General features: G+C 57.7%; 1 protein-coding gene across 2 annotated transcripts in view; it reads left to right on the top strand.

Moving 5' to 3' along the window:
* Positions 1 to 14,070, top strand: part of CRTC3 (CREB regulated transcription coactivator 3) — a 51,722-nt gene extending 37,652 nt beyond the window's left edge. Inside the window, exons 4-15 of one of the 2 annotated variants that reach the window (XM_087829249.1) lie at positions 1,509 to 1,570; positions 2,530 to 2,592; positions 4,128 to 4,228; positions 5,773 to 5,808; positions 6,726 to 6,811; positions 7,352 to 7,401; positions 8,718 to 8,935; positions 9,216 to 9,514; positions 11,462 to 11,659; positions 11,736 to 11,816; positions 12,215 to 12,317; positions 12,735 to 14,070. In XM_087829249.1, coding sequence (XP_087685375.1) covers positions 1,509 to 1,570; positions 2,530 to 2,592; positions 4,128 to 4,228; positions 5,773 to 5,808; positions 6,726 to 6,811; positions 7,352 to 7,401; positions 8,718 to 8,935; positions 9,216 to 9,514; positions 11,462 to 11,659; positions 11,736 to 11,816; positions 12,215 to 12,317; positions 12,735 to 12,937 — 1,500 coding nt within the window. In that variant the 3' untranslated portion in view covers positions 12,938 to 14,070. Of the gene's footprint in view, positions 1 to 1,508; positions 1,571 to 2,529; positions 2,593 to 4,127; positions 4,229 to 5,772; positions 5,809 to 6,725; positions 6,812 to 7,351; positions 7,402 to 8,717; positions 8,936 to 9,215; positions 9,515 to 11,461; positions 11,660 to 11,735; positions 11,817 to 12,214; positions 12,318 to 12,731 lie in introns of both variants that reach the window. The other variant, XM_087829248.1, reaches the window with a different exon arrangement.
* Positions 14,071 to 17,589: the final 3,519 nt, after the last annotated feature.

Genomic DNA, 17,589 nt, shown 5'->3' with positions numbered 1-17,589 from the left:
CAGGCCTGCCCCAGACTCGGTCCCCGCTAGAGCCGCGTCCCGGACGGTAGGACAGACAGGGGCCCCCAGGCGGCCCCCGGAAGGCGGTTCCTGAGCCCTGTCCCAGGTGCACTTACCGCATGGAAACAGGAAGCCAAAAGAAGAAGCCGCTCAGCTCGCCCGCCGCGGGGCAGGCGGGCAGCAAGCACAGGGTGGAACTTGTTTGGAGCCTCTGCGGCCCGGCGGCCCCCCCGCAGGAACGGGCCAGCGGGCGTCTTATCAACAGAGCGGCTCCCCTTCCTGTGGGGAGAGCAGGAGCCTTCCCCTGACGCCCCAGCAAGGGCGGAAGGAGCGGGGACCCTTGTGGAGGGGGTGCGGCCGCGACACCCACGGCAGAGACTGGGGGCAGAACAGACTGCGTGGCTCGGGTTCCCGGCTGAGCACCCGGGTGGACAGGGCCCCCGTGAAACACAACAGACTGACGTTAGCCTCAAAGGGGAGAGCGCCGACCACCTGCCCGTGGAGCGACCAGCGTCCGGCGGCTGCCGCTGAGTGTGCGTGACCGGGACCGGGCGCTCGGGCTCGTGACCAAGGACGGCAGGGTGCTGGTAGCTTCCGCTTCGTGAAACGGAGCTTTCTGGACAGGTGCTCATCACGCTCTAGAGAGGAGGGAAAGGCAGGTAACCCCCCCCGCTGGTGAGATTCGGGGCCGCTGCCTGATGGCTCTGCCGACTGACCTGCGGACGTGCCCTGCCCTCCGCCGGCCTTGGCATTTCTCCACCCGCGTCTCCTCTGCCTCCCCCATTGGCTCTTCCCATCTGCCTTCATTTCATTAAGCCTCCTGGCTAACGTTGGAGAAACGTCTCCCTCTTGAAAACCTGCTCTATTGACTCAGATTAAGAAATAAGGCACTAAACGTAACGAAACTGACCGAGAAAGTGGAACTGGTGGTTGTGATGCTCTGGCAAAGGAAGCGTTTTACTCAATCATTAGGAGTCCACGAGTTTGGGCCCACAGCTCGCTGATGCCAGATGCTGTGTTCCCCGGGGAGGCCCACCCAGCCCGGCCTGCAGGCTGGTCCCTCCTCCATCAGGGTCCCGTGTCCTCCTGAGTCCGAGCGTGACGGCTTCTCTTGTAGAGGATCGTTGGGGATGTCCTGGCAGGAGAGTGACGTGATTAAACCTGTTTCAGAAAACGGTGCGGAATTGACCAGAATTTCTCTGCTGCCCCCCCCGCGTGCATAGTGCAGGAGCACGCCGGTCTCTCCGTGTGTCTGGAACGTGTCTTAAGAACAAGCTGCTAGGCATGTAAAATAAGAAACCCCACACGAACCCCGCAGAGATGGCGCCAGGTAGAAGATCGAGGGGTGGCCTCTGCAGAGGAAGTTGGGGAGAGAAGCCTGGGGGCAGCTATGGGGGTCCCGGGGGGGGAGCCCAAACCTCAGGTGTTGAACGCCCCATAACCCCAGTGTCTGGATTCTGCTTTGCACGTTTTCATTAAGTGTATTTTTCCTTAATTAAAAATCCTACTTTGATGGGAGCACATTTGGAGCCGGTTACTCCTCGCAGCCCCTGGACGAGAGCTGGCCGAGGTAAGCGAGCCCCGGGTTGAAGGCAGGCGGGTGTTGGCGTTGGACGCTTTCGCTTTATGCTGTCTGCCTTGGGTGCTGTTCTAGACATTTCCAATCTAGAGCATAGAATCTCGCTTGCTCTTAAAAAAACTCAGGCCTTTTCCTGTGTGGCCATAGGCTTACGTGAAAGCCTGAAGTGGGACGTTATTTCAGGACAGCTGGATCTTCACGTTTGAAAGCAGATAGGAACACATTTCCCGATAGAACGCTCTGGCTTGTTTTATTCTGGGGCACAGGAAAGTAACTGCCTGTCGTCGGGTTTTTAGGAAGTGATGGGACGGAACACGGGCTTTAGCAAGCTCCCGAAGGGGCAGTTTGCACAGTGGATTTGATTAAGGGTCTCTTTGAATATTTTCGTATACAGATGGTGTATACCCAAGAAAAAAAAAGTATTGTTAGCATAGAGGGAGCAATACACAATTAACTGGAAAGACTCCTGCACCCACCATGTGTGTGGTGCCGTCTTCAGACCACGTCGGTCTCAGGAGGCATTTGAAACACGCACCTTGAAAGCGCTTAGCTCCCGGGGCTGGGGCCCGCTCCCCGCCCTCTCCCTGCGCACATACCAGCCGAGCAGTTACTGTGGGTGATGTTGGCAGGACTGGGAAAGGCCCGTGGGAAGGTGGACAACAGCTGACCCTGCCTCAGGCGGCTTCCACCCACCCTCAGGAATCTTAGACCCAAAGGTGTAGGATAAACACGGTGTTTTAAATCATAAAAAGCTAATCTCCAAACTTTAAAATTTATATCCAAGAAACTTGGATGTAAACTGGGCGGCCTGACAGTTCCGTTTCCCAGTGACGGGCAACGCGAGCACCCTGAGGGCCTCTCCTCGGGGCACAGCTGGGCGAGGGGCAGTCGGTTCTCAGACCCAGGCTGTGGACTAAACTCCTTTCCTTTGTGATGTTCTGGCCTTAAAGGCAGCAGCCCCCTTGGAAAGAAGAGAAGCATCCGGGGTTCAGGCTGACATCTGCACTGAACAGGTACGCGCATCGCCTCCCAGTGACCCCTGAAGAGGCCCAGCCCGCCTGACCGCCCTGCCGCCCTTTACGTGGCACCTGTGTCTCATTGCCAGAGGCTGTTCTACCAGCTGTGTTTATGTGACGTGTTAAAAAGGCAAAACCAAGCCCCTCACCATTTACTGAATGTCCACAGAGAACAGAATGATGCTGTGTAAGGACACGCGGTCGGGGGTGGGACTGCAGGGCTTGCCTCTCACCACGTGACCTTCAGCAAGTCATTGGGTTTCTCTGTGCCTCGGTTTACTCATTTGGAAAGGCAGGTAAAGGTTCCTGTATCGAGGGGTGGTCGTGAAGACCAAGTAGGGTAATACCGGGAGTGGTGAGTACGCGGCACACGTGAGCTGCTGCTGCGGTCACTTTGGGCCAGGCTCCGGTGGTCAGCGTTGTGCGTAGGTCGCTCGCTCAGTCCTGATCACAGCCGACAAGAACGAGCTTTTTTCCTGTTCTGAGATATTAATGACTTGTCCAGGGTCACTTAGTAAGTGATGAAACTGGCATTTTTTAAAAGCTGCTTATAGTGCAAAATTTTAAACATGCACAGAAGGGAAAAGCGTTACAAGAAGCCCCTGTGGCCGTCCCTCGGCTCCAGTCCGCAGCGTCCTGCCTCTTGTTCCGTGCCCACCCTCCGCTCATGCCTCCGCCGGCTGCGTAGTCTGTCCCCTGTAAACAAGGACCTTTCAGAAAAGCAGCCGGAGCCGCAGTGCCGTTCCCGCTGAAGTATCACCTGACAGCAGCCTGCACTGAGTTCCCGGGGGCTCCCCCCGGCTGCTAGGGGAGGTTCCGCCCAGTTCACGAATCACTTAATAAAGCCAATTAGATCTTCAGAAATAAAAAAAATCCCCGTTGTCTGAGTCTGTGCGACCCTGAAGGAGCTGGGCCTGGCCCCAGGCTCTGAGCTCATAGCGAGTTCTGACCTGCCCCTGCCCGGCCTGAACACAGCACGTGCCATCCGGCCGCACGCGGCTGTCCCCGGGCATGGACCGCAGAGAAGCCTCTTAGGCTGACCTGAAGTCCACAAGCCCTTCTGACGGCAGGCGGCCCCACCCTGCGCGAGTCCATGGTCGTCTCCTGGAGCTGTCCGGGGGAGCTTCAGAAATAGGCCCCCGTCCGCGTTCCCAGGCCTCGTGTCTTTGGACACTCCTCTCCCGCCCTAAAAGCCATGGCGGCCCTGGAGTCTCCATTTACGTCTCTATCTCTTGGCCTTTGTCTGTGGATGTTAGAAATTAAACAGAAATTTTTGTGGTGGTTGGTAATCCTCACCTGGGGATATTTTTTCCATTGATTTTTTTTTTTTTTTTTTAAGTCATCTTGGGTGTGGGCGACCCTCAGGGGCTGTTATTGACGTGCAGGGACTTCCGGTAGGTCCAGATCCCGCGTTTTATGGATCATTGTAAATAATTATCCTCACTTTCTCTCCCGTTGGTAATTTTCATCAAGACTGTTGCATTTTCACTAAATAAAGGTGATTTTCACCAGACTCTCTCCTCCCCGCTTAGGACCAATTCCGATTCTGCTCTTCACACCAGTGCTCTGAGCACCAAGCCCCAGGACCCCTACGGAGGAGGCGGCCAGTCGGCCTGGCCGGCCGCGTACATGGGTAAGACGCACGGGCCCCCTGCCGGCAGCGGGTCTGTTTTCCGTCTGTCCCGTAGGATCCGCCGCCCGGCAGACGTGGGGGGAGACGTGTGTGCTCAGGGTCAGATGAGAGGAGCTCACGGGGCTGCCCACGGGGAGAGGAGGTGAAGCTGGCGGTTACGCGGGAATTGGGTGTGGGCTAGAGAAGTGGGGAGGTGGGGGTGTGGCTCGGGACAGGCAGGGACTCGGGGCTATGAACCAGGCCCAGCAGAAGCAGAGACGGCCGTCGCGGGGCCCGGTGGCTGCAGCAAGATCTCAGTCTCCCTGGACTGGGAGGGAGCCAGGCTGTTAGGTTTTTACCTGGGACCCCAAAGAAAGAGCCGCATGCCTGCCTCTGCCGTCCCTTCCGGGCAGAGCTCACTCTGAAAAGGCCAGAGGCCCGGCGAGGACAAGGGAACCTAGGGGGTTCAGGGAAGCAGCTTCTGGGGCACGTGCAAAGAGGAAAGCGGCGAGAGAACGCGACAGGTGCTGATGCCGACGGGCGGCTTCCGAGGGCAGGGGTGAGGCGTGAGGACGCGTGAGAAAGGCGGGAGGCGGCGAGCGTCGGCCCCGGTACACGAGCAGGAGCAGGGGGCGCCCAGGGCAGGCTCCTGGGCCGACGAGAGCCTCGGGGCACCACGGGCGCTCCCGTCCCCTCGGCAGTTAAACGCTCCTGGGCCTCAGTGCCCGGCCGGGCCGCCCTCCAGCTCTGATGTCTGCACCACGTGGCCGCCCTGCAAGTATCGCAGGGCTCAAGAAACATCCAAATATGGGCGTGTTTACGTGGGAAAGCCAGTGTGTTTAAAACATTCCCCGTCTCCAAGGATGGGAATTATTTCTGGAGAATCGTGTTTGCTGGCGGGAGCTATTTAAATAGTTCCCTGCGTTTCCCTGTAATTCATTAAAGTTTTTCATTTCCTTTTTCCTTTTGGATTTTAAAAATATCAACTAGCTTTGCAAAAAGGTATTTCTCATTATAGGACCAGCCAAATAAAGTAACGGGTAGAGTGATGGGAAAATGTAACTGGAGCCAGGGAGTGGGCTCCGCAGCCGAGGCGGCGCTCAGGGCTCCGTCCCCGGGAACCGTCCCCGCGCCCGAGCGGCACGGTCAGCAGGAGGCGATGCAGTTGTTACTGTCACCCCCTCGCTGCCCTTGGGTCGACTCGGACGGCACCTCCTGCGCGAAGCCTTCCCCTGCTCCGGCCTGACTGGGGGCGGAGCGTCTGCCCTCCACGCCTGCGGTGTCGCAAGGCGGCCCCCGTCCGGGCCTCGTGTTGTGGGCACAGAGGCGGTCACACAGCTGGAGAGGGAGACCCGTTTAAAGGGGAAGGAAAGTCGCTGGGAACCGGCTTTGGACCAGGTGAACCCCGCCTGCCTGTTTCAGGATGAACGCTGGCTCCCTTAGATGAACCGATGTACCGAAACGGGTGGGATTTAAAAGTTCTGTTTCACACCTAGAGAGTGACTAAGTCATGAACCAGCAGGAACGAAAGTGCCACATAAAAGTGTGTTTTCCTTTCCCGCTAGGCTTCTGCGACGGCGAGAGCGACGGGCACGCAGAAGGTATGGGCTGGCTTTGCCACCGGGCCGGGTGGGTGCTGACGGAGGTTTACGTGGCCCCCTTTCAGCAGCTGAACCGGCTCGTGCCCACGTTCCAGAGCGTCCCGACACGCTGACGGCCGCACATGGGCTTACTTGTCGGAGATGCTCTGTAAAATTAGGGCTGCCCGCGACCCAGGCCACGAGGAAGGGAGGGTCGCGAGATGACAAGGGCTCCTCCTCGTGGGGTTCCCCGCAGTCCCGTCGCAGGGCCGCGCGGACAGGCTGTCATCACGTGAAAATAGGAGTGAGCCGGCCGCCTGGCGGCGAGGCTCAGCGGGCGGGCGCTGTCCCTGCCCCGGGAGGCCGCCGGCCCACCCGCTCCGCGCGAGCCTGGGCTGCGGGCTGGGTTCCCCGGGGCGTGTGCAGCGCGGCCAGTCGATGTTTCGCGCTCACGTCGAGGCTTCTCTCCCTCTCCCGCCTCCGCCACCCTCGACTCACCCTGAGCGCCCGGCAGTGAACCCGGCCTGGGTGTCACTAAGCCTGAGACCAGATAAACCTACTTCAGAGTTTTCCTTCCCGTCTTTAGATCTTTTTCTCAGAATTTACTCTGAAACGTGGGCTCCTGTTTTAAGTGACTTCTTTCTGGGCCCTGTTGCCCTTAGGAGCCCCTGTGGGGCTGAAACAGCCGGAGCGCGTGTGGCCGCCGGAGCCCGACTGGCTGCACGCGTGGCTCCGAGGGGTCCCTCGTCTCTGGTGGCGAACCCCCGTCCTGTCGTCGGCCCCCCTAAGTCCCGGGGGCTGGCCCCTCCCTTGTCTTCAGGGCTCTCTCACAACAACGCTAGATGTCTGTGAACTAAATCTTTTTTTTTTTTTTAACAAAGATGATGCGTTTGACCAAGGGGGGTGGCTGCCGCCTAACGCAGTGACTGTCTCCCCAGTGGCCGCCTTCCCCGGCTCGTTGAAGGAGGAGGATCCGGTGACCGTGCCCCAGCCTCTGCCCCGGCAGCTCTGGGAGACGCAGGAGGTGGGTGCGCGCTCGGCTGTGCCTCTCACCGCGCCCGGCACCTCCGCAGCCGCAGTCAAGGGCTCGTTCAAGTTTTTCAACATACAGCACATCCCCGAACACCTTTCACCGGGCGTCTAGGTCCAGGGGTTCTGCAGTAAACACAGAAACACCCCCCACCCCACCCGGCTCGTTTCCTAGTTGAAATATTTAGGCTCGGATGATAGTGATTTCTTATTTCTTCACCTGTGTCATGTTTTTAATCTTTCCCTTTCAGCCAGTGGGAAAGGAGTGTTTGTGTAAAGCTCTGTATGTAAAACGCTGGCCTTTTTGAAGGAAGTACCGTCCACCTGGAGGGTAATTAATAAAGCATCAAACTGAGAACGTTTATTAACGTTCTGCCCCCTCGTGCCCGGAGAGGCGTAGTCAGAACGCGGCTGCTGTGCGAGGTCCCCTTGCCGCCGCCCCCCTGCTCGGACGGGAGCCCCGGGGCTCTTACGAAGACGCCTCTGGACGCAAGGCCCTGCCTTTCAGCCAGTAACCCAGCCCGTCTCTCCCCAGATGCAGTCCCTGTCCGGGCGCCCGCGATCCTGCGACGTTGGAGGCGGCAAGTGAGTGCCTTTCTTTCTGCTCGTGGCTCAGAACCTGAGAAACCTCCCTTGTGTGTGAACGGAAGGCCGGCTGCATTTTCAGAAAAGCAGCAGCTCCCTCTGCTACTCGTGTTTCCGTCGTCTGGGGTGATTCTGTCGCATAACCACAGGGACAGGGACAGGGACAGGGACAGGGACAGCCGCCACAGACGCGTTGAGAGGAACGCGCCGGCTGGGTAAACGCCCCGAAGCAGAACCTGGCGCCCTGTGGGACTGCTCAGCAGCGTCCCAGCGTCCTCTCTGCCTCCGGCTCTGCCTCCTGCACCCCAGCCCCGCTCCCCCGCCCGTGAGCCGCGCTGTCCTGAGAATGACCGAGTGTCTCCCCGCTCCCAGCCTCCCTCTGGCTTCCTGCCGCCCGCACGTCACTGCGGCCTCGGGCTCTGCCTGCACCTGCAGGGCCCTCCCTTCAGCACCGACCCGCTTACACTGGGCCTTCCTGCGGCGTCAGGGTCCTGGGCCACGCTACGGGGCGTCTCACCTTTCTGCTCTGCCCCTGCTGTGCATTCTTCCTGGAACGATTTTCCTGCTAAAATCACCCCAATTCTGTAGCCTTCAAACCCAACTCGGGGGCCTCCAGGAAGCCCCTCCAGCCTGCGGGTCGTCGTCTCCACACCTTCCACTGCCGGGCTCTGTCACGACGCCTGAATTGTTATATCGCAGGTTATTTTTTTTCTGGCTGTCTGGCCCTACTTTGTCCGAGTCTCTCGAGGCCCCACTGTCAGTGGCTGGTACCTGGGACGTGCTGCACTGAGGGTGCTGTGTCGAGTGCAGTGCCCCCGATGGACTCCACTCCCTCCCGCGTCTTCCCGAAGCACAGCCCTAGCTTCTAACCGGCTCTCCCTGCCGTCCTGCTCCCTGAAACCGCCCTCCACACTGTAACTGAAAGACTGTATCTTGGAAGCTGTCTGGCTGGTTCAGAGATACTTTTTTGGTAGGAAAGATAATTTATCAACCAAACGGAACCATGTAAATTGCGCCGCAGTGCCTTTATGTGGTGCTTTATAATTTTAAAACAACTTCTGCATCAGTTACCTGGTCTTGGGAAATATTCCTGTGAAGTAGGTGTAGGTGGCGTCCTCGGTCCAACCTAGCAGGTGAGGTGGCCCTGCAGAGAGGCTGGGCCAGGGAAGGGAGCTGTCGGGGAGGGGGAGGCGGAGCTCAGGGCCGACCTGCGTCTTCGGCACCCACTGCTTTTAGTGGGCAGGGGAGTGTCAGGCACGTCCTGCTCCCCGGAGCCTAATGATTTCAGAGAGTAATCCCCACCTTTCCTTTTTCAGCTCTTTTCCACACAACAGTCAAAACATGGGCCTCTCACCCTTTCTGGGGACCCTGAACACTGGAGGGTCGCTGCCAGACTTAACCAACCTCCACTACTCGGCGCCCCTGCCGGCCTCCCTGGACGCCGGTGACCACCTCTTCGGCGGCATGAGCATGGGGGACAGTGTGGGCAACCTCCCTGCTGCTATGACTCACCTGGGCCTCCGAAGCTCTTCTGGTAAGCACCCCCTGCTCCCAAGGACCTCGCCGTGTCCCCAGCCAGGCGGCCTGTTCCTGCCCTGTAGCCCTTGGCCCCGCTGACATGTTGCTTTGGTGGCCCCGCCGACGTGACAAGCTCTGGAGCAGCTCCACTAAACCTCGCGAGGGACAGCTTCCTGCGAGCTCCTTCACGTCGAGTCACCCTCACGTCGTAGGAGGCTGTTTAACCTTTGGAAAACGAACGGTTTGGTCCGATTTGGTGGAAAATGACCAGTCACTTGGCATTTGTTGTCTTCCAGGTCTCCAGAGTTCCCGGAGCAACCCCTCCATCCAGGCCACACTCAGCAAGGCAGCACTCTCCTCGTCCCTGAACAGCCACCCACAGACCCCTGCTGCCAGCGCCTCGGCTCTTCACCCCTCCCTGCGCCTCTTCTCCCTCAGCAACCCGTCTCTTCCCACCAGCACGCTGAGCGGCCCTTCTCGGCGCAGGCAGCCCCCCGTGAGCCCGCTCACGCTCTCTCCCGGCCCCGAGGCGCATCACGGCTTCGGCAGACAGCTCTCCTCAACCAGCCCGATGAACCCCTATCCTGCCTCGCAGGTAAAAATAACTGCGACGAAGCAGACTGGAGACCATGGGAGTCGCTTTCCCTGTCTGCGCGGCTTTGGGTCAGGTCCATGACACTAGGCGTTGTCCGTGAGGTCACCTATGTGGGAAGTCAGCGCAGAAGTGCGAGTGACTCAGATGCAGTCATGATTTTCTGAGAGCAGGCTCGTCTTGGTTACCCCGGAGCAAACGCTGAGCCGTTTGCCGTCATCGCCGCCCTGGGAGTTGGGGCTGGGGGAAGGGAAGGTGTAGAGCACGCAGTCCAGATGTGTGTGCCTGAGCGCGGGGAAGCCAGGCGTGGAAAACCCGTGATTGGCTCTCAGCTGCTTTAAACCATAAGGAAAAGCCACAGGAGACATTTAGTGTCTCCTCAAAGCTTTGCTATTAGACCCCTTCCCCAGCTACGACTGCAGAGTGGAGGAACCATCCTCTTATTGCTCGTGAAGTAGTAGGTGTCGTAAGGATCGTGTCACCTCGCAAGAGCCCGAGGAAGTCTGTTTAGAAAGAGCCGACGTCCCCAGCCCCTTACAGAAGCCCAGGGTTGGAACGTCCTCTTGTGACGGCCGACTCGGTTTTTGCTCTCAGCTCAGGGGGGTTCTTACCAGAATCATCAGTGGACATAGTTTAAACCTGCTGGTCACTCCCTAGATACATCATAACATCATCTAACTGCTTCTCCGTGAGGAATGACCTCACGGGGAGTGGACAGAGCACGGGGAGGACTGGCAAGTCCAGCCGTTAGCCATTCGTGACCAGTTACCAGCTACGGGATCTTGATTATATGAGGAATCCCTGCGGGAGAAGGGGAGAGGGTATTTCGTAATTGTTTTCTTAATGGTTCTTTTTCTGTTAACTTTATTTTGCAAAATTATTTGACGGGATGTAAAAAAATACTACTTGTGCCTCGTAGGTCCATTTTAAGGAGACCGTGTGGATGGAGAGATTGTCTTTCAGATGTTTCATTTTTTTAATTTGCTTTATATTTAGTTTGTTGTTTTTTAAATTATTGTTCATGCTCATAGTTTAAAAAGTGAAAATAGTTCTGAGGGGCTTGTTCTGAATTAGAGCTGCCCCTCCCTGGCGATGGCGGCTGTGGTCCCACCGCGCGAGCTCGTGCTGACTGCTCTGCAGTGTGGGTGCTGGGCCTCACCTGGTGACCTACGGGGAAGATCAGGTTTGCTCTCCTTCAGCTCCGCCCGTCGTCCCGCACGCATCTCCCTCTGCACAGTGCAGTTCGTCATGATTTTCATTAGAGGGTCCTCAGTGCGTGACGTCCTCGTAGTCGTGACAATGCAGCCGGACTTTCACCGCACAGTAGACCGTGAAACAGTAAGATGGCCCTTTTCTCCCCTCCGGGAGCTAATAAATGCCTTACTTCCTTCGTTGGTCTGGCCTCCTGCGTGTGTATTACGGATTCAGTCCCGCACTCTCGGAGTTGAGCAGATCTCCTCTCAGCCCAGCTAAAATCAAACCCTAGAAAGAGTGCCTGGCATGACTTAGATGTGCCTGTGATCTGCCCGCCATCCCATCGGTCACGGGCTGGGTACGGAATAGAAACCCGAAATGGTGGTTTCATGTTGTTTTAGTGCTTTTAGTAGAGTTTTGGGAGACAGTAGAGCTAAGTACTTTTTTCATTCTTCCATCTTTAACCAGAAGGTACGGCATAAACAAATGCCATGGTTTTTACTGAGAAAACGGAGAAGAAACTGGTCAATTGGCCGGGTTTTCTGTTTTGTTTTTTAGGACAGTAGAAATTGTCGTTGAGGGGAAATGCTTGGGGGGTGAGACTTGCGATACGCGGTGCAGACACGGGAAGAGGCCTCAGCGCAGCACAGGGCGCCGCGGCCAAGTCAGGTTTTCCTCACGGTGACGCTTCCGTTTCGTAAAGTTCTTGCTGCTGAAAGCTCAGAAGCTGAGCTCACTGGCGACTTTGTCTTCCAGATGGTGTCCTCCGATGGGAGCCCGCTGTCCTTCCTGCCCGCAGAAGCTCAAGCCCAAGCGTCCCCGCCTCCCCCGTACCCCGCGCCCCAGGAGCTGCCCCAGCCTCTGCTGCAGCAGCCGCCCCCCCAGGGGCCCTCTGCTCGGCCACCAGCAGCCTCATCGCTGCAGCAGCCGGACTTCCAGCTCCTCGCGGCCCAGGTGAGTCCCAGCACATGTGGAGGGAACGCTGATTTTTCCGTGACTTCCCAGCTGAATGACCCTCCTGTTCCCGAAGGGTTCATCTTTGACCAGCTTCTTCCCAGATGTGAGCTTCGACCAGCAGCCCTTGAGGCCAGGCCCAGCCTTTACGCAGCAGGTGAGTGACCGCCCCGGGCGCCGCCTCTTCTCAGAGCAGAAGCTGTTCAGTGTGTGGGGCCCCCGCAAGCAGGCAGGTTCTCTACTTCTCGGGTTTCAGATGTGCTCGGTGGCCGGAGAGCCTGGGGTCCCCCGGCCCTGAAGTGCTGGTGCCCGCTGCCTTATTCAGTGTCAGGCCTCAGCAGAGGAACTGTTTGAGCAAGCGGCAGGGACTTGCAATGACACCCTGGTCGTAGGGCTGCAGGGACTGGAGCAGTGCACGAACCTGTTACGTTGAGAGAGAGGCGCAGGGAGGTTCTAGAAGGCAGCGTCCACTGTGGTTTGCTCTGGGAACCCATGGCGTTATTCACTCCTTGGAGCAGAGATAGGTTTTCACAACGTAACCTTTGCTGCTTCCAGGTGCCCCTGGTGCAGCAAGGTCCCCAGGAAGCACAGGACTCGTTTCATTTGAGACCAAACCTGTACTCCAACTGCGGGAATTTCCCCAACACCATCCTCACAGGTGAGTGTGGCCTCGCCTCTGCTGCTTCACTCTTCTTACTCTCCTGTGTTTTCACAGATCCCGTTGCAATTCAGTTTAAATAACATTAGGTAAAGCCAAAAAATGAGAGTCCCCAGCCCAGCCGTGCCTTTGTGAGTTGCAGGCAGTGAGCCTTTTCTGAAATGCTTAGATTTAAGTGATTGACAGCTCTTCGTGGGGAGATGCCTGCGGAAACCGGGAGTCGTGGGGCTGACTGGGAAGAGCGTAGATTCCAGAGCGAGACTGTGGGCCTGGAAGTGGCGGGGACACAGCGATCACCTTCCTGATCGGGAAGATGACAGGGCAACAATTCGGGGGTGTCCTCAGCGGTGGTGTCGCCCGGGGCCCCCACTCCTCCTGATCTGCCCTGTTGCTCCCTCTTGCTGTTTCTTCCAGAAGACTCGAGCTCTGGCCTGTTCAGGGACCTCAGCAGTGCGCTGGCGGGCATGCCCGAGGCCAGCCTGAACATGGACACTCCGTTCCCACTGGAAGAGGAGCTCCAGATTGAGCCCCTGAGCCTGGACGGGCTCAGCATGCTGAGCGACTCCATGGGCCTGCTTGACCCCTCTGTTGAGGAGACGTTTCGCGCTGACCGACTGTGAACAGGAGGAACAGAACGGGAGGGCTTCTATCTGAGACGGCTCAAGTGGAACAGAACAGAATGGAGCCAGCTCCACCCCTGGGCTTTCGTTATCTCAGGCTTCTGACTTGGAGAGACCTGATTCCACGGCTCCCAGCTTTCTGCTGACGTCCCGTCTCACGCACCGTGGCTGACTGGGCCGCAGAGCTGCGCACTGCCCCTCAGGCCTGTGGCGGGTTACGCTGCTGCAGGAAGGCTGGTTTGGGCTTGCAGTGCACTGGTCATCGCCGTAACCACCACGTCTTTTTGTCGGCCATCTAGCCGGTCAGTGCGTAACAGTAGAAAATACCATGGAATGGAGGCCGCGATCCCACTGGGCAGCGCTCAGAACCACTGATCTCAGCCCGTCCTGGAGACAGGGCCCGGCTGGCGTGGGAGGCGGCTGGGCCCCGGCCTTTGGGCGTCGGCTCCGCCTTGAGCAGGTACCACAGCCCCAGGCGCCTTCTCTGGCTGTGTGGCTGGGCCCCTGCCAGCTGGTGGCAGGCGCGCTCAGGGCAGAACGAGAGCCGCAGCTCTCCGACGCCCTGGCTCTAACGTGAAGAATTTGCGCCGCGAGTTCAAGAACAGGCTTGAGTTAATCGAGCCGAGCGGCCAATTGTTCTTCCCGTTCGTTTCCCTTTCCTGCTGCTTCGCTCACCTTTTCCTCGGGACAGGAGGGAGGAGCCTATCCATTCAGTCACCGAAGAAAAAGACCCTGGTAGGGGGTGAGCCTGAGAGAGAGAGCAGCGCTTCTCGGTGGCCGAGGAAGGAAGTGGGCCTGAAGGTTTCTCGCAGACACATGACATCCTTCGGACAGGCTCTGGACAGGCGCCAGACACGTACAGGCCGCCCCGTACACAGCGCCCGGAGGGAGCGGCCAGCGGTTCGGATCAGACTCGGCCACTGAGCAGCAGCCAAGCGACGCTCTTCCTCTGTGGGACGGGGGTGTTCACGTTACTCCACTGGACCCTCCGCTCCTTGAGGGTGGGCAGGGACTGTGCCTCACTCACGTGGAACCCTCAGTACCGACAAGTGCCTGGCACTGAGCAGGTGCTGTGTAGCCGTGTGCTGAACGTGTGAACGAACGAACGGATGGATGGATGATGGGTGGGTGGGTGGATGATGGTGAGTGAATCTGCCTGCTGTGAGGCAGTCTAATCTCTAGCTGTCCCTCTTCCTTGCCAAGTCTTCTCAGAGCTATAGCTTTCCTGACACTTGTGCCTGTGGTTAGTCAAGATGCACTTTAATACGCTTTTAACACTAGGTGACCACCTGCACCCTGTGGGCACCACTCTCCTCGAGGTTGTGCCACACAGCAGGCGGGTGAAAACTGTGCTCTGAGGGCACCCACAGTGGCCGTGCCAGCTGCGGCTGCCCCAGTGCTAGGGCCTCGGGGTCCTGGCAGGCCTCACCTAAAAATTCTTCCGTCTCAGAGCCACGTCTTAGTCTAAATTGCTTTGAAATATTCATCTTTTAAAGGTGGAGAATCGTGTAGTGAAATGAAGGCCTGATTCATGGAACTGCCATTAGTCATTAACACTTTAGCCTAAAAGAGCATCACCAGATTGCCACCACTGCCTGCCGCTCTCACTTAGGCTGGGCCAGCCCCTGACCAGGGACCTGCCGGGTGCGTTTGAAGGGGCAGAGGGGACGGGCCTGCCGAGCACTGAAGGAGAGGTGAGCGGCGCTGGCACCTTTGCCTAGACAGCCACTGCCCTTCCAGGAGGCACCAGGAGTGCCCCTCCCTGGGGGTCCCGGGCCACTCCGACCCGCCTGTGCCTTATGGCGAGAGGAGTGTCCCAGGATCCTGGGCTGCTAACTCTCCAGACCTCGTCCGTTCCTCTCCGTCTGCGGGGCCTTGCCTGCCCCCGACCTTTCACCAGCCCTGGTGGTACCTCCCATCCCCCTGCGGGACCCACCCTCCTGCTGCCATCAGCCCAGTGCCCCCGTCCAATGGGGAACTGAAACCCGAGTCCTGCCTGCTCGGGGCTGGCCCAGGAGGGGCAGTCGGCCTCCCTGTCCCAGCTTTACTCCCCCTGAACTTCAGGTGCCTTCACGCTTAAGCTCTCAGAGTGACCGTTCAGGTCAGGGGCCTTTCCTTCAAATGGTGCCCAGCAGCCCCGTGCCGAAAGGACCGGCTCCTTGGTGCTTTCCTGTGCCCGAGGCCCCGACATCCGGTCTGGCCTTTCAGACAGGGCGTGGTGTGACGTTACAGGAGGTTATTTAAAGTGGGGGTCCCAGCATAATTCACTCTTTGCACAGTGCCTTACCCGTGGGGATCATCAGTGTCGGGGTCCCAGCTCTGCCTGCGAGGCAGCCCCGTGTTTCACCCGGAGACCCCGACACCTGCATGATGACTTGTGCTACCCCGGGGGTTTCTCTGTGTGACTCATGGGCATGGAGGCTCCCAGGAAGAGTCTCATGATGACAGTAAAGTTTAGCACTGAGTTAAATTTATTCTTAGGTTCGTCAGCCCGACCTTTTCCTGTGTAAAGGTTTTGGGTGTGATACAGCCCTTTGCTTAGGTGGTGTCACGGACAACCGCGGACGGGCGGGGGTCGCTCTGACCTTCGGCGGGTAGGTCTGCGCTCACGGACGCCTTTCAAACACGCGAGGCGAGACCTCGGCCTCTGTCGCGGCTGCTCACTGAGTATTGTTACAAGAAAGAGGCGGCTGTAACGAGCAGTGAAACAGCACAGAGCTGGGGCCTCTCTGCTGGCGTTTTTTCTCTCTGTACAGCTGTGGTTTTTAGGATGTGAAGTGTTAGGAGAAAGATTTCTTGATGGTGTCAAGCTGAACATAACCCCCCTTGTCCTGTTCCGTTTCTCCCGAGTCTACTGTATGTTCCCTGAGCTGAGCTGTGTGTCGTGTACCCCTGTCCATTTGCATATTTCGAGACATTTCCAGTCCTGACTCCTGTCGGCTCTTCTGATTTATGCACAGATGGTTCCGAGCCCGTTTTCATTGCCCGGGATGGAACCATCACAGCAACTGATCAGACTTCCCGCCAGAGTCCTGACTCCCAGGTCCCTCGTTAAACAATATTTAAAGATTGGAATTTGTATAAAGTAGCTTCCAAGTTTTATAATGCATCATTTTACATCTTTCGTAATTAAAAGCACAATGAGATTGTATCTGCACTTGGTGTTTTTCTTCAGCCTCGGATGCGATGACGGGGAAAGCCCTTCTCTCTCGCCGCCCTGTACGCGGCTCAGCCTGCGGTTGGGTCCTTGGCCTGGCAGGTCCCGCACTGACCTGCTTGTCATGCGTCCACTCCTGAGAGCAGCTCAGAAAGCAGTAGGGCACGTGGTCCTTTGAAGCTGCAGGTACCAAGGACAGAGGACCCCTGGCAGTGCCTCCGCGTCCCGCCTCCCTCTGCCGGCACCACTTCCAGACCCGCTCCTGCCCTCGTCCGAACCCCTCCCCTGTGGAGGTTCCGGCCACGATGCTCCTTCCTCCAGTGCTCCGGGTTGCGGACTGGCCTTCGGCCCTGACCCCCACCTCCCCAAGGACTGTGGCTTCATTTTCTACCCCCCACACTATCCACTGAGTCCACTAACACAGTCCTCTCCTGACGCCAAGGGTCTGGGGGATCTCCCTTGGTGTCAATTATTATGTGTTGCTCGGATATGTCCTTTCTAAGAAAGCACGCACAGGTCTTTAGAAGCACTAAATTGGTATAATACTTGCTTTGAAATATTAAACCTTAGTAGGGGAAGAAGTGTTTCAAGTAGATCTTATTAAGGTCCTGTTCGCCTAATGAGTGCTGTACCTTTTGCAAATATGGAATTTAAGGTTTTTGCAATAAGTCAGTTACACGGGGTAGGTGTGCAGCTCTGAGTGTGCGAAACAGAGTTTATTCTCGTCTTGTGATTGATTTATCATTGTACCATTTTCCATACGAGCAACCAGAGGCCTACACTTGCCCACCCTGTACGTGACTATGTCCTGATGCGGACACTAGATGGAGCTGAGACCATAAGAGTGGCTGTCAGGGCTGCGGAACAACCCGGACATACACCCACCAGACCCTCTCGGATCCGGCCTTGAACTGGGCTGGCGCTGATTAGAATCGCAGCCGGTGGCGGCACCGTGTAAATGAGCCTCTCTCGGTGGCCGCGCCACTGTGCACGGGGAGACACGGACATTGCACACCTCCCCCCCTTGCAGCCTGAGAGGCAGGCGAGGCGGGGAGGACTTGAGGGTTCAGTGGATGAAGAAGCAGCCCCGGGGGCCCAGCCCCTGGGCTGAACCTGGAGCACGGGCCCTGGTGCTTAGGACCCTCACGCCTGCCCAGATCTGTCTCCGGACCACCAGCGGGCTGCAGCGCACCCCTCCCCGAGGGCGGGGACTGTCCCTGGGAGGAAGATGCTGGAGTGAGACATGCCAGCCAAGGAGCAAAGAAATTTCTCTTCCAGGAAAAAGAAAAATTAAGAGAACGCTTTGCTTTTATAACAGCAGGGCCTGCCCGTGATGAGAAATCCACACTGAAAAGCACGAACTCACCGGAGATCACTGCTCCCGCCTGCAGAGAAAAGGGCAGGTGGAGGGAAATTCTCACCAAAAAAAGTGCCCACAAATACGTGCTCTTTTTGGAAAAAGCGTTTAACAGGACAAAAAAGGAAGCCTAAGTGT

This window comes from Miniopterus natalensis, chromosome 22 (assembly GCF_054644295.1).
Source record: "Miniopterus natalensis isolate mMinNat1 chromosome 22, mMinNat1.hap1, whole genome shotgun sequence".
NCBI classification, from domain to species: domain Eukaryota; kingdom Metazoa; phylum Chordata; class Mammalia; order Chiroptera; family Miniopteridae; genus Miniopterus; species Miniopterus natalensis.
Note: the sequence above shows the minus strand (reverse complement) of the source record. Positions and strands in the feature narration are given on the sequence as shown.